This window comes from Babylonia areolata, chromosome 13 (genome assembly GCF_041734735.1).
Source record: "Babylonia areolata isolate BAREFJ2019XMU chromosome 13, ASM4173473v1, whole genome shotgun sequence".
In the NCBI taxonomy this organism is placed as follows: domain Eukaryota; kingdom Metazoa; phylum Mollusca; class Gastropoda; order Neogastropoda; family Buccinidae; genus Babylonia; species Babylonia areolata.
Window position 1 is genome coordinate 3,992,284 of NC_134888.1, and position 17,394 is coordinate 4,009,677.

General features: G+C 41.7%; 1 protein-coding gene across 1 annotated transcript in view; it reads right to left on the reverse strand.

Annotated features, from left to right (window-relative positions):
* The window catches only part of LOC143289318 (mediator of RNA polymerase II transcription subunit 12-like protein), a 107,732-nt gene that overhangs the window by 56,017 nt on the left and 34,321 nt on the right, over positions 1 to 17,394 (reverse strand). The window contains exons 14-18 of the mRNA XM_076598317.1: positions 16,845 to 16,953; positions 13,819 to 13,848; positions 6,258 to 6,421; positions 4,621 to 4,831; positions 1,576 to 1,865 (exon numbers count right to left, since the gene is read on the reverse strand). Coding sequence (XP_076454432.1) covers positions 1,576 to 1,865; positions 4,621 to 4,831; positions 6,258 to 6,421; positions 13,819 to 13,848; positions 16,845 to 16,953 — 804 coding nt within the window. The remainder of the gene's footprint in view (positions 1 to 1,575; positions 1,866 to 4,620; positions 4,832 to 6,257; positions 6,422 to 13,818; positions 13,849 to 16,844; positions 16,954 to 17,394) is intronic.

Below are 17,394 nucleotides of genomic sequence, written 5' to 3' on the forward strand. Positions count from 1 at the left end.
TTTGACACAGCATCGACAGCAGCTGTCAGAGACACAGACAGCACAGTGCACACTTTATCTACATAGCTCTCTGAACCATCACTTGATAACAATGTTTTGACACAGCACTGACAGCAGCTGTCAGAGACAGACAGCACAGTGCACACTTTATCTACATAGCTCTCTGAACCATCACTTGATAACAATGTTTTGACACAGCACTGACAGCAGCTGTCAGAGACACAGACAGCACAGTGCACACTTTATCTACGTCAGTGCTCTGAACTATCACTTGATAACAATGTTTTGACACAGCATCGACAGCGGCTGTCAGAGACACAGACAGCACAGTGCACACTTTATCTACATAGCTCTCTGAACCATCACTTGATAACAATGTTTTGACACAGCACTGACAGCAGCTGTCAGACACAGACAGCACAGTGCACACTTTATCTATATCAGTACTCTGAACCGTCACTTGATAACAGTGTTTTGACACAGCATCAACAGCGGCTGTCAAGAGACACAGACAGCACAGTGCACTTTATCTACGTCAGTACTCTGAACCATCACTTGATAACAATGTTTTGACACAGCATCGACAGCAGCTGTCAGACACAGACAGCACAGTGCACACTTTATCTACATCAGTACTCTGAACCGTCACTTGATAACAGTGTTTTGACACAGCAACGACAGCAGCAGCTGGACACACAGGGTGCACATTTCTCAATTTGTTTATCGCACCGTTTTGTACATTTCCCCTAAATCAGAGCTGACAGCAGCTGGGCAAAGAGACAAGTGCACAACGCACGCTTTACTCTGCGTCAGCAATCTAAACCCCCGCACTTTATAACAATGTGAGGACACAGCATCAACAGCAGCTGCCAAACACATTACACTCTGCCCCAATCTATTTACATCAGCACTTTGATCCAGAACTTTATAAGACAGCAGCTGCCGGACACACACAGGGCACCGTGTACAGTTTATTCACTGTATGGTGGTCGTGGATTTTCCACCTGAACTAGCATCGATAGCAGCTGCTGGAGACAAAGTACACTGTGCCCAGTTTATTTACCGCATTATTTCATAGTGGAGTGATGGCCTAGAGGTAACGCGTCCGCCTAGGAAACGAGAGAATCTGAGCGCGCTGGTTCGAATCACGGTTCAGCCGCCAATATTTTCTCCCCCTCCACTAGACCTTGAATGGTGGTCTGGACGCTAGTCATTCGGATGAGATGATAAACTGAGGTCCCGTGTGCAGCATGCACTTAGCGCACGTTAAAGAACCCACGGCAACAAAAAAGGTCGTTCCTGGCAAAATTCTGTAGAAAAATCCACTTCGATAGGAAAAACAAATAAAACTGCACGCAGGAAAAAATACACAAAACAATGGGTGGCGCTGTAGTATAGCGACGCGCTCTCCCTGGGAAGAGCAACCCGAATTTCACACAGAGAAATCTGTTGTGATAAAAAGAAATACAAATACAAATACAAATAGAAGCAGAGGACACACAAGTACACACAAACACACAAGCACACACACACACACACACACACACACACAAGCACACACACACACAAACTCACGTCGACGATGAACTTCATGAGCCCGTTGAGGTTGAGCGCCTGCTGCATGAGCTCAAAGAGGAAGGCGATGGGCTGGACCTGGGGCAGGAAGGTGGAGTTGTTGTCCACGTAGGCCTTCATCTGGTCCAAGATGGCCACCGTGCAGTGCTTGGTCACCGAGTGCTGGTCGTGGTACGACAGCTTCTGGAACTTCTGCATCAGCGCCTCCAGGTTGGGGCCAGAGATGGCCGCCGGGGTGGCCACGTTGCCCCCCGACGACGATGACGGCATGCTGCTGCTCTCCGCCCCGGCTGCCAAGAGGATGATAATAATGACAATAATAGTTTTTATAATAATCATAATAACGATAATAATGACGACGGCTTGCTGCTGCGCTCCGTCCCAGCTGCCAAGAGGATGATAATAATGATGATAATAATGACAATAATAGTTTTTATAATAATCATAATAATAGTTTTTATAACGATAATAACGACGACGGCTTGCTGCTGCGCTCCGTCCCAGCTGCCAAGAGGATGATAATAATGATGATAATAATGACAATAATAGTTTTTATAATAATCATAATAATAGTTTTTATAATGATAATAATGACGACGGCTTGCTGCTGCGCTCCGTCGCAGCTGGCAAGACAATGATAATAATAATAATAGTTTTTATCATAAAAATAACAATAGTGTTTTTTTTGGTTTTTTTTTTAATACTACCACCACTAATAGTTTTTATAACAATAATAATAATGATCGCATACTGTTGCTCTCTGTCTTAGCTGGTAAGACAATAATAATAAAGGTAATAATAATAATAGTTTATAAAATTATAACAATAATAATAGTTTTTATAACAACAATCATGACAGCATGTTGCTGCTTTCCATCCTGGCTGCAAAGACAATAATCATGATAGTTTTCATAATAATAATAATAAACATAATAATATCATTAATTTCTGTAATAATAATGACAACGGCATACTGCTGCTCTCTGTCCCAGCTGCCATGGCAACAATAATAATAGTTTAAAAAAAATAATAATCACAACAACAACAACAAGAATAATAACAACAATAACAATACAACAACAAGAACAACAACAATAATAATAATAACAATAACAGTTTTATAATAATGATAATAATAACAATAATAATAGTTTTTATAATAATAATGAAGTCATGCTTTCCATCCCAGCTGGTAAGACAATAATAATAATAATAATCATAATAATCATTATTATTATATTCATAAATAATACAATATGTAGAAGTGGTATACCCACTGTTCCGTTTTATGATACTATAATGCTATCACCTGCTTTTGTCTTGTTCTTGTGGTAGCTGATGTAGCTGGTGCTATTGCTACATCCCTACTGGTTTCCCCTCTATTCTATTAATATTATCTTATTATCATCGTTATTTATTTTTCGGCCATTACAAGTGGCGTAGTTAATGAAATCACTACTGCTATCACTACTGTCTACACTGACTGACTGAATGATTGGTCAAGTAGTTAATCTCCTGGCCTCATTATCTGTTAATTTCCAGTGGAAAAACTACAAAGGCAACCATGTATTTGTCCTGTATTGTCCATGTGTTCTGTGTGGCTCATTCAGGATTAAAGAGGCTATGCCAGTCTTGAATAAAAAGCTAATTTGTGTTTGCACATTTCTTCTGTCTTTGCTGCTGTGTGCACATGTCAAATGATTGGTATAAGGGCAGGCCTGGCGCTTCCTTTTTGAGGAAGTGTTTGGGTTTGTTCCAATGTACCTTTTATTTACCTGTGTGCTAGCTGAATCGGTAGCGTAAGCATCACTGACTTGAAGTTGTGTACCTTGTGTAATGGAGAGAGTTACCACTCTTTACTATTTGTTGGTCAAGTAGTTAGTTATTTCAACATCACTCACTTTACTGTTGGCCCGACTGTAAGCGTTTAAAATGCGCTATACCTCCCTAGCACAGACGTCAGGAAGGCTTCTTCTTCCAATGCTGCAAATCCTCGTTTACAATTATCTGTATTTCTTTAGTGAAGGACTATGACTCTCAATGTAGGAGGCAAGATTGCACTGGCTCTTAGTGCTGCAGCCTTGGGGGCTGGTTGGCCTTTGGGAACCCTCCCAACACCGACTGTCCTAAAGCCCTCGTGGCAGAGAGCGTGGCGATGTAACTTGGGCAAGACAATCTCCAGTACACTCAAATTCTGGCCAAGACAGTCGGGACTGCGGCAGTTACCTCCTCTGCTGTTCTGATGGTAACAGTCGGACACGACTGACTATCGTACAGTTTCAGTTTCACTTTCTCAAAAAGGCGACACTGCGTTCGGACAAATCCATATACGCTACGCCACATCCACTAGGCAGATGCCTGACGGTAGCATGACCTAACGCACTTGTCAGGCCTTGAGTGCATGCTTATAATGTATAAAATATATAAAAGTGGATTTCTTTTTACACAATTTTGCCAGAGGACAACACTTTTAGGATCTTTTTCAGTGCGCCAAGTGCGTGCTGCCCACAGGACTTCGGTTTATCGTCTCATCCGAAAGACTAGACGCTCAGTTTGATTTTCCAGTCAAACTTGGGGAGAAAGGGCAGAGAGCGGGATTCGAACCCACACCCTCACGGACTCTCTGTATTGGCAGCTGAGCGTCTTAACCACTCTGCCACCCTCCTCCTTTATCATACAGTATTTCTGGAATTTGATAAAAAAAAAATAAAGAAACAAATAACAATAATAATAATAATGGATACTTATATAGCACACTATCCAGAAATCTGCTCTAGGTGCTTTACAAAAACGCTTTGTTAACATAAAACATTACATCTATGTTACATACACATACCAAAATATGACTACACACACACACACACACACACACACACACACGCACGCACGCACACACACACACACACACACACACACACACTGCATACATACATTTTAACAATACATGTGTATCTAACAGCTACCCTAACACGTACGCACACATAGGCAGGCACAAACTTACATAAACGCACATAAAAAAAAAAAAACAGAAAAGGGCGTGCTCACCTGTGCCCCCACCGTCCTTGCCCTCCTTGTCCTTCTTCTTCTTCACCTTGCCCACGTCGCCGCTCATCACGTCGATGCAGTTGCGCTTGGAGTAGAGCTTGACGATCTCCTTGGTGATCTTCTTCAGGTTGTGCCGAGCCTCGTCCCGCGCCTTCCCCACGCCGTACAGGACTATCAGCCGCTGGTTCGACTCGTGGTTTGTGCAGTCCTCCTGCTCCACACACACACACTGGTTGCAGGTGTCAAAGAATTGACCATGCTCTACACACATGCATACACGCTCGCACCCAACATACAAATTCACCACAAACACGCACACAACAAACACACACACAAACACACTACACACATACATCCAAGACACCAACACCTCACACACACCACACACACACACCAGACAAACATCCACCAAACGCACACACACACAACACACTACACAAACATCCAACACACTACACACACCCAACACATTTACACACACACCCAACACATTACACAAACACCCAACACACTAACACTCTACACACACATACCACATCCACTCACACCCAACACACAAAACACTGAACACACACATACTTCATACACACAAACACAACACACACACTCCCAAGACACCACACACACACACATCCAACACACAAACAACCAAAACCCACATACACCAAAAACACATTACACACACCCAACACAAACACATTACACACACATACAACAACCCAACACAACCACCCAACACACTACGCACACACATCCAACACACTACACAACACAACCACCCAACACACTACGTACACACATACAACACACTACACAACACAATCACCCAATACACTACACACAAACACCCATCAAAGACAAAACCATCCAACATACACACACACACCAAACACATCACACACACAATCCCTTATGTGACCTAACAAACTGCACACACACACACACACACACACACACACACACAACACACCACACACATAAACATCCATGTGATCCAACATACGACACAAACACACTACAAACACCCAAACACAAACCCCCAACATACACACACACACACAAACACCAATGTGACCCAACATACTACACACACTACACACACACACAAATACAAACCCCCCAAAAACAAACACCCAACACACACACACACACACCCATGTGACCCAACATGCTACACAAACACACTACACAAACCCTCCACAACCCCCCACTCCCACGTTCACTCGTATGTACACGAGAGGGCTTTTATGTGTTTGACCATTTTTACCCCGCCATGTAGGCAGCCACACTCCACTTTCAGGGGTATGTATGCTGGGTATGTTCTCGTTTCCATAACCCATCGAATACTGACACGGATTACAGGATCTTTAACGTGCTTATTTCATCTTCTGCTCACGCATACACACGAAGGGGGTTCAGGCACAAGCAGGTCTGCACATAAGTTGACCTGGGAGATCGGGGAAAAATCTCCACCCTTTACCCACCAGGCTCTGTCACCGTGATTCGAACCCGGGACCCTCAGACTGAAAGTCCAACGTTTTAACTACTCGGCTATCGCGCCCATCACAACCCAAGCACAAACACACAAACCCCCTGTGAAAAAACAAACACCCAACACAAACACCACAAACACTCACAAACTCGATGGGCAGGTGAGTGGCGTACACCAGATGTCGGGACGGCCCCTTGGGCATCTGCTGGGGGGGGAGGTGGGAGTGGCTGTGGTGGTGGGATGAGTGGGGCTCCCCCACGCTGGGAATCATGGGCAGGTCCTTCTCCGACTTGACCGACTTGACCGAGGCTGCAAGGGAGGAGCAAGGGAAGGAACCCCGTCAACCCACGATGCAAGGGAGGAGACCCATAATGCAAGGGAGGAGCAAGGGAACGAATCCCGTCAACCCACGATGCAAGGGAGGAGCAAGGGAACGAACCCCGTCAACCCACGATGCAAGGGAGGTCAAAGGGAACGAACCCCGTCAACCCACGATGCGAGGGAGGAGCAAGGGAACGAACCCTGTCAACCCACGATGCAAGGGAGGACAAAGGGAACGAACCCCGTCAACTCACGATGCAAGGGAGGAGCAAGGGAACGAACCCCGTCAACCCACGATGCAAGGGAGGACAAAGGGAACGAACCCTGTCAACCCACGATGCAAGGGAGGACAAAGGGAACAAACCCCGTCAACCCATGATGCAAAAGAGGAGCAAGGGAACGAACCCTGTCAACCCACCAGGCGCCGTCACCGTGATTCAAACCCGGGACCCTCAGATTGACAGTCCAACACTTTAACCACTCGGCTATTGCGCCCATCACCATGTGGACACATTTCATCACACACATTCTCCTTCACTCTCTCTGCAAGAATTCCTCACAATAACATTCTAAGAAGAACCCCCCCCCCCTCCCCACCCCACCCCCGAAAAACAACAACACCACAACTTTTTTAATAAACCATCTGCCATGGTGTACTTGTTTACCACCACAGATAAGGCCCAACACTTGGCTTATATCACAGATTGATGTAAGTTTACATTTGGGCCAACAGCAAAGTAAGAGCTGTATTGCCAATGGTTCCTCCAGTCAATGGGAAACCATTTACAGCTTAGTCTTTTGTGAAGGACTATGACTCTCAAACTAGGAGGCAAAATTGCACTGGCTCTTAGTGCTGCAGCCTTGGGGGCTAGTTGGCCTTTGGGAACCATCCCAACGCCGACTGTCCTAAAACCCTCTTGGCCGAGAGAGTGGGGATGTACTTGGGCAAGACACTCTCCACTATAATCAAATTCTAGCCCAAATAGTTGGAACAGCAGTTGCCTCCTCTGCTGTTCTGATGGTCATAGTCGGACACGACTGACTATCATATAAATATATATATATATATATATATATATATATATATATACCACCACAGATTGAGGTGACAGTCCAGTTTGAACCCCACAAGAGGCAAATCACTGTATTATACTCAAAGGATCGCTGGCTTCTACCCACACTTTAGACGACTGGGACATCAAAGCCATTCAATCATTCCACAGAATCCCACACTGCCTGAATCAACCAACACTGCAGACGTCTGCACCTCTCAGGCCTGGCTGATGCTGGGCTATGAAATGACCAGAAGAAGCATGGACCTACAGACCTGGTAAGCGGTCCCAGTGACAGACAAAGCCCAAGTCCAACAACAGTGCATGTGGGGAAGGAATGGTAGGGATGAATCCTGTGGGGCGGTGCCGTACGAAAAGAGACAAAAGGGGAAGGGGAAGAAGGGGAAGGAGGGGGAGAGGAGGGGGAGAGGAGGGATGGAAGGTAGTCGTGAGAAGGAGGGGAGGGGAGTGCGGGAAGGGTGGGGGGGGAGCAAAGGGAGGTAATAGAGCAAATACATTATAATGAATTACATTAGTAGTACTTTGACTACACACACTCCCGATAACCACACACATACACACACACACACAAAATCACCACAAAATCCCACCAATAACATTTCTTTAAAAAACAAAAACAAAAACAAACAAACAAAAAAAAAACCACCCAGGGGGAGGAAGAGGTTTAGGGTGTGGGAGATATGACCACAAGCAAGACTTCTTATACACTTCCCTGTTACCTCACCACACAAACAACCAACCGCATACCACAACCACCCCTCCCACCAGCAACATTCCAATCCAAAAAACAAACAAAAATTACTTCATCACACACTGCTCAAAACACACACAGCTGGAGTGCTCCCTACACTGTTCACAATCCCTGAGGAAGAAAAAAAACAACAACACTAACACACTTCCCACTACCCCTCAAAACTTCTGACAGACAGGGCGACGCGTGTGCACCTTTCAACCACCCGCACATGGGAAATCAGTTTCAGTGTCAGTTTCAGTAGCTCAAGGAGGCGTCACTGCGTTCGGACAGATCCATATACGCTACACCACATCTGCCAAGCAGATGCCTGACCAGCAGCGTAACCCAACGCGCTGAGTCAGGCCTTGACGAAAAAAAAAAAAAAGAAAAAAAAAAAAGGTGAATAAATAATAGATAAGCTTACACAAATAAATAAATAAATAATAACTATAATGTAAAAAAAAAAAAAAAAAAAAAATCAACCACAGTTCAGTTCAGTTGCCCAAGGAGGTGTAACTGCGTTCAGACAAAGCCACATACGCACGCTACACCGCATCGGCTAAGCAGTCACCTACACCATGAAGGGCTAGGAGGGGTGGGGGGAAGGTGACAGAATAGATTTGACATTTATCTGTCAATACAGTGTCCGAGAGAGAGAGAGGGTCTGGGTTCGATACCTCCTCTCGCCCTCTCTCCAAAGTTTGGAAAATCAAAACTCAGCAGCTGTTCATTCGGATGAAGACGATAAACTGAGCTTCCCGTGTGTGCAGCACGCACTTGGGAGCACTGGAAAAGAACCCATGGCAACAAAAGAGTTGTCCTCTTGACAAATCCACTCTGATAATATATGTACACAAATAATACATATATATATATATATGCACTCAATGCCTGACTAGCCTGTTGGGTTTTGCTGCTGTCAGCTGTGGTGTAGCATATATGGATTTGACTGAACAAAGTGAATCCTCCTTGAGAAACAAAACTGCATTTACCACAATGAATCACAAACTGGACACTATCTTGTGAATGCCTACCCCCCCCCCCCCCCCCCCCCCCCCCCCCCCCATTTAGTTTTCTGTGCAAAGTGTAAAATACCTTGTAAACTCAAACCACAACTTTGACGAGAAAGAAAAAAAAAAGAGGATAACTTAAAACTAATGAGAAATCAAATAGTAAAGAGTGGTAACTCTCTCCATTACACAAGGTACACAACTTCAAGTCAGTGATGCTTACGCTACCGATTCAGCTAGCACACAGGTAAATAAAACGTACATTGGAACAAACCCAGACACTTCCAGTCTTGAATAAAAGCTAATCTGTGTTTGCACATTTCTTCTGTCTTTGCTGCTGTGTGCACATGTCAAATGATTGGTATAAGGACAGGCCCGGCGCTTCCTTTTTTGAGGAAGTGTCTGGGTTTGTTCCAATGTACCTTTTATTTACCTGTGTGCTAGCTGAATCGGTAGCGTAAGCATCAATGACTTGAAGTTGTGTACCTTGTGTAATGGAGAGAGTTACCACTCTTTACTATTTGTTAATCATATCGTTTCCTGGCCTCATCATTTGTTAATTTCTAATGAGAAATCAGTTTACAATTTGTGATGATTGTGTTGCTTCACAAAGTAGTAAAAGATTTAGATCTAGAGGTAAAGAACAGAATGCCTGCACGAGATGTCAAAGTCACTGAAAAAGCAAGCAATGGCGTGACACCAAGATGCAGCCTCTCGTTTCAGTGGTCAGCGTTTCCTTCTTTCTCTTTCTCTCTCTAAAACACACTTTTATGTTTTGCTGTCCTGTCTTTCACGACTTAACTCTCTCCGGACGAAGGAATGCTCACGCATTCCTACATAAAACGTATTCGGTTTCAGACGACGGAATGGAATAGCATTTTCAAGAAATAAAAATCCATCACGCTCTGTACACGTGATTTTGTGATTAGCCAAGCAGAGTGCGCTATTCTGGGTCACTCCACAATCGAATGGTATGACTGGCCAGCCTGCCATGTGTGGCCCGTCTCGCACACATGCTGACAAAGTCACTGACCGGTCGCCTGCTCGCGTGCCAGCCTGTTAGCAAAGCGGGCTCTTCTCAAAATGTTGTGGAGCGAACAAGGCAGCGACGGCAAAGTTTTAGTGTTTCCGAAGTACTTGAAATGCTACAAACTGAAGGGTCGGACATTGAAGAGGTGGATGATGACGAAGAAGAAAGTGAATTTAATGCAGAAAGCGAGCAAGGGTATGGTGATTCGGGGTGAAAAATTGGCATTATTTTCTACATATGGCAAAACTGTAAAAATAAGATGAGAAATTTGATTTTTTTAAAATATGTAATAGCTCAACACGTAATAAACCAGTTCTGAAAGTTTCATTTTCTTACTCTGTATTTTGAATTTTTTGTAATTTTTTTCCAAACCCTTACAAATGGGCTGTCTGTGGGGAAAAGCAAGGGAGAAAACTTGTCGTCCCGAGTGAGTTAAGGATAAAATATATTCAACTTAAGTTTTATAGTAGCCATGTCGCTTTAGATTTAATTTGCTTATGTTATTTAGAAATGAAACTGTTCTACGTAATGCTGCGTTCTACATTTACTATGCCTTGAAACGATTACATACGGCTGTAACTTAAATCATGGTATCAATTTGAATTTTCATGACAATAGTTATGTTAAGATCAAATACTAGACACTGTGTTATCGTAATTTTGGTTGGTTGTTTCGTATATGATTTCCCCTTCAATTGGGGGCTTAGGCCTAAATTTGAATAAACATTTTGCATTCGCATTCGCATTCTCTAAAACACACACAAATGAATACGCACATGTCAGAGATAGAAAGACAGGGAGGGGTGGGAGTGTGGGGGTGCAGACAGAAAGAGAAGAAATGGAAAGACAGAAACAATGATGAAATAAATGAAGGAGACACAGAGAACGAAGACTAAAGTAAAGAAACACATCCATCATACATTTGAACAATTTCCTACTGATATCACCAGTTTAACGAATGACTTCTCATACACATAATCATATACAGTAAACACCCAGCCAGTGCTGTATGGTCAAACGAAGTTCAGGAATGGACCCCCATAGTTGTCAAAAGGCGAAGTAACCAGTAAACGCCCATCCCCAATTCTAAGTTCAAATTTGTGCCAAGAGGGGGTGAACGCTTACAAGGTAGTTTATGGTACAAGCATCCTGACAACACAGTCGGTCAATTTCTCTACTAATATCAAAGTGCATGGTGAACTAGACAGAGTGCAGCTGTCCTAATTCAGTCCTACTGTGAACTAGACAGAGTGCAACTGTCCTAATTCAGTCCTACTGTGAACTAGACAGAGTGCAGCTGTCCTAATTCAGTCCTACTGTGAACTAGACAGAGTGCAGCTGTCCTAATTCAGTCCTACGGTGAACTAGAGTAAGTGCAGCTGTCCTAATTCAGTCCAACAGTGAACTAGACAGAGTACAACTGTCCTAATTCGGTCCTACGGTGAACTAGACAGAGTACAACTGTCCTAATTCAGTCCTACGGTGAACTAGAGTAAGTGCAGCTGTCCTAATTCAGTCCTAACAGTAACACTTACATTACATGGACTACGGGAAAGTGGAAACAACAAAGAACAGCACAAGAAAATCCTGAACAGATTTCAATAGTTGATCAGCTACAAAGAGTGCTACACTGGATGGAAATGATACGCTCTGATAAAGCTACATACACGCACGCACCACACACACACAACACACACACACGCACACATTAAAAACATTTAACAATAAACTTAACACAAGTTATACTGACACAACATGAAAAAACAACAACAACCATTAACATTAACAATAGTAGCAATAAACAGTAGTAGTAGCAGCAGTAGTAATAGCAGAAATGATTTTCAAAAACAACAACAATAAATAAATAAATAATCATAATAATCACACTCGCTGGCCGTGAACTGTTAACTTAACACACACGTCTATTTGTGCTCAAAGATACAACCAGCTTTATCTTTAAACGCCTATTATGCATACGACTCAGTGTTTGTAAAGCGCTTTAGAGTTTTGTCTCTGACAGAAGACAGGCACTATAAGAGAGTCAGTAATCATAATGATAGTAATGCCTCCAATTTCTGTGATCTCTCTTCATTACACATAGGGTTACCTACTGCCCGTTCTGGTCGTTTTCTTCAGCAAAGTTATTTCTGTTCTTTCTTCTTTGTTTGTGACCTGTGACTTCCACGTTCATTCATATACATGAGAAGGCTTTTACACGAAAAAAAGTTAACTCTCTCCATACGAACGGCGAAAGAGACGACGCTAACAGCGTTTCACCCCAATTACCATCTCGCGTCAAAATATTGCAAGCGGAAGGCTCTTATACTGAAGAAATGAATGTTGACAAAGAATACCACAATTATTCTGACGACGGAAGCTAAAGGTTGGGTCATTCAGACACCCACTGGACATCCGAGGGGTCTGTGTAGAGGAGAAGAGAGGACTGGCCGTACTGAGTGAGTTAATAAAGTGTTTTTACCCCCCGCCAAGTAGGCAGTCCTACTCTGTGTTCGGGGTGACTCCTGTTAATACAAGTGTTAAAATTTACTCCTCCTTTATAAAACAACAACAACAACAACAAAAAACAAAAAAACTGGTGCTCCTTGAAGCTATGTCAACATGAATACATGCCATGATGTGACATTTGGTATCTTGTTTATCTTGTTCTTTATTATTTGTTATTGTTCTTCATCTTATTATTACTACTATAAGTATTATCATATTGAAAAATAACCCTTGCATCTCAACAAATTAATGATTTTTTTTCGATGATCATTGATGGACCAAATATTTTGCTATCTGACTGTTGAATCACAGTGATGTCGTGAAATGTCAAAATATAACCTTGTGTACATGGGGGAAAAAAAACGACAAAAAAAACCCAAACTTACTCCTCGTCATACACATATGTATTTCCACGGTGATCGTTGCTGCTGTTAAGTATCACATCTGATGACGGTTTGCACCAGGAAATATATCCTCAACATAACATGGTATCAGTTCAAGAGGCAGGAAAAGGGAGACAATGAAGCAGGAAGATGTTCTCTGACCAAAACCCAAAACAACCCCCCCCCCCAACCCCCCCTACATGAGTTAATAATTAATCCTAACAAAATAACTGGCATTGGTTAAAAAAAACAAACCCAACCCACCAAACAACTAAGCCAAAAAATCAGAAATGTTAAAAATATAATAAAAGAACTACAGATCGTAAAAGATTAAATAAAGAAAAGAAGAAATTAAGACCCTCCAAAAACACCCCATAAAATGCCAAACTTTTCCTTTACCAATACTATGTCTAAAAACAAATAACACCACAATGCACACTATAAAAAAAAAGAAAAAAGAAAAGAAAAAAGCAACAACAATAAATAACAAAGTTGGGGAAAGAGCACCACCAATCACAACAGACTCAAAACAAAAAAAAAAACAAAAAACAAAAAAACCCACTGCCACACCGACCTAGAAATCACCAGAACAAATCAGGGAAGGAAGGATAACTCTCATGCCTAAAGTCAAGTCAAGGCAAACAAATCTTACCTGTCAGTACTCCGTGTGACAGAGCTAGGCCTACAAAATGACAACACATTAAAGAAAGAAAAAAAAGAAGAAAAAAAAAAGAAAGAGGAAAAAAGAGAAAAAAGCAGAAGAAAACAATAAGTAAGATATGTACCATAGCTTTTTTTTTTTTCTAATGACATTCAGGTACAAGCCATGCAAACTCTGTGTGTGTGTGTGTGTGTGTGTGTGAGTGTGTGTATGTGCATACATATGTGTGTGTGTGTGTGTGTGTGTTTTGTGTATGAACCAGAGCGTGTTGTTTACACAATTACAGTTCAGCTGACATCAAAGAGGCCGTTTCATGTCAGAATTCCAATTCTTCCTAAGACCAGTCAAACAGAAACCACACACACATATGCGCACGCACGCGCACACACACACGCACACACACACAAGCATGCATACACATGCGCAAACACACACACACACGCACACACACACACAAAGTTCTCAATCTGATCAACTAAATTAGTCTAGATTTCTTGTGTCAAACGCCATAAAAGATTTTTTTCAACAACAACAGAAGAAGAAAAAAAAGAAGTAAAAAAAAAACTAAAAAACTAAAAAACCTCACATCCATTCATATGAACATCCACAAAACATACAAACTTCATAAAAAAAAAAAGCACATTATTACTGACATCATGAAAAGCCAGCTTTAATCAATACAAGCTGAATAAGAGAATGACAGAAACAGTATGCAGATGCAAGAAGATAAATAAATAAAAAAATCCCGACGATTCATGTTTTCAACACATCAACAAAAATAATACGCCTCAGCAAACCAAACACTGACCGTAACAAACGAGCAAAACAACACATCAAGGTCAACTGAGAAAAACTGAACAAAACAACAAACAAAAACAAACAAAAAACAAGAGAGGCAAGGCCTTCAAGACTCACTTGTGATACACTTAAAAAAAAAAAAAAAAATCCAAGCTTTTTATGTATTGAGTATAATTTCAAAATGTAATGTTTAAGATCAGTTTAAAGCAAATTAAGTCCCCTAGCATTAATTACAGAGTAATTTCCCTTTTTTACTATCTGCACCAAAACGTTTGCAAATAAATAAAACTTCCATGCTTAGCAAAAGAAGTTCCTGTTTGAACAAAAAATGATAATAATGACTGCTCTTGTTGTTGGGTCAGAATATCAGATCAAAGTGCCAAGTTTAGAGAATACAAAAAATATAAATATAACAGTAAATGCTGTTTGCATATAATTTGGCTTCATTTTTTAAATTTTTTTGTGCCCATCCCAGAGGTGCAATATTGTTTTAAACAAGATGACTGGAAAGAACTGAATTTTTCCTATTTTTATGCCTAATTTGGTATCAAATGACAAAGTATTTGCAGAGAAAATGTCAATGTTAAAGTTTACCACAGACACACAGACACACACAGACAAACGAACACCGGGTTAAAACATAGACTCACTTTGTTTACACAAGTGAGTCAAAAATACAAAACAAAACAACCAACCATACAAGCAAACCAAACCTTTAACTTTTAAAGGACACACAGGCAAACACGACCGTGACACACATACATGAGCAATGAGCTATCAGGCCACAACTGAACAATCATGCTCACGAACAGATCAAGACAGAAAATAACATCCCTCAAAACAGACTGAGGAATATAACAATAGAAGATCATCCCTCAAAATAGGCTTTGGAACATTGTGATGGAAAATAATACCCCTCTAAATTGACTGAGCAACATTGTCCAGATACTGATAGGAATTTTTTTTCTCTAAAATTACGTTATCTAACATACTTACCGTGACCCACTAGTGCAGACTCTGGCAGGGAGTCCGATTCCTGTCCTGTGCAAATTACTATGCGGAGAAAACGAAAGTAGCTACGGCCAATAACCTCCCGGAAGTAGGTTACCTCCCCTCTGTATCCCTGACTCGCTTCCTCTTTTGACAGCAGCCATCTGATAAAGATTTTACAGTGATCTACGCAGTTTGTACACCTCTGTGGTTAGCTGAACCTTGGAGGTTTTGGTATGTTTGAAGGTTTTGGGTATGTTCAAACCGGTATGTTCGAAGGTTTTGGGTATTTTCAAAAGTTTTGGGTATGTTTGAAGGTTTTGGGTTTGTTCGAAGGTTTTGGGTATGTTCAAAGGTTTGGGGTATGTTGAAGGTTTTCAGCATGTTTGAAGATTTTGGGTATGTTCAAAGGTTTTGGGTATGTGCATGTTAAAAGGTTTTGGGAATGTTTTAAGGTTTTGGGTATGTTCAAAAGTTTTGGATGTTCTAAGGTTTTGAACATGTTCAAAGGTTTTGGGTATATTCAAAGGTTTTGGGTATGTTGAAGGTTTTGGGTATGTTTGGAGGTTTTGGGTATGTTGGTTTTGTGAATGTACCTGAAGGTTATGGGTATGTGTTAAGGTCTTGAGCATGATGAAAGGTTATAACTTATAAGTATGTTTAAAGGTTTTGGGTATATCTAAAATTTTTGGGTATGTTTAAATGTTTTTGGTAATGTTAAAAAGTTTTGGGTATGATTAAAAGTTTTAAGCATGTTTAAAGGTTTGGTGTACGTTTAAAGGTTTTGGGTACGTTTAAATGTTTTGGGTATGTTTAAACAGTTTGGGTAAGTCTCAACTTTTTTTGGGGCATGTTTGAAAGTTTTGGGTACGTTTAAATGTTCTGGGTATGTTTGAAAGTTTTGGGTACGTTTAAATGTTCTTGGTACGTTTAAATGTTCTGGGTATGTTTGTAAGTTTTGGGTACGTTTAAATGTTCTGGGTATGTTTGTAAGTTTTGGGTAGGTTTAAATGTTCTGGGTATGTTTGAAAGTTCAGGGTATATTTAAATGTTTTGGATATGTTTAAAAGTTATGGGTAAGTTTAAGGGTATGGATAATGTTCAAAGTTTTGGGTGTGTTCGAAGGTTTGGGGTCACTGTACAAAGAAGAATCACATCCTATCCCCTCCCACAGCAACACCACCATGATGGAGTTCACGTGGGACACCACAGGCGTCTGGCTGACCTACCTGGGGGTTCCGGACTGGACCGCGTCTCCTCCTTGACCGACCCAAAGAGGCTGCTGAGGTCAGACTCCATGGTGTGGATGTCCATGTCCACCTTAAAGTCGTCCTGATGCTGCAACACACACATCCCCCTGAGTGCCCGCTGTCAACGCGTGTAAATCATTCTGTGATAGTCACCACATGTAAATCATCAGGATGTGATTGTCACCTCATGGAAATCATCCTGGTGTGATTGATACCACATTTGATGTGGTTGTCACCGCATAGTAATCATTCTGATGTGATTGTCACCACATGTTAATTATTCTGATGTGATTGTCACCTCACGTAAATCATCCTGATGTGATTGTCACCACATGTTAATCATTCTGATGTGATTGTCACCACATGTTATACACGCAAATCATTCTGATGTGATTGTCACCACATGTTAATCATCCTGATGTGATTGTCACCACATGTTAATCATCCTGATGTGATTGTCACCACATGTTGATCATCCTGATGTGATTGTCACCACATGTTGATCATTCTGATGTGATTGTCACCACAT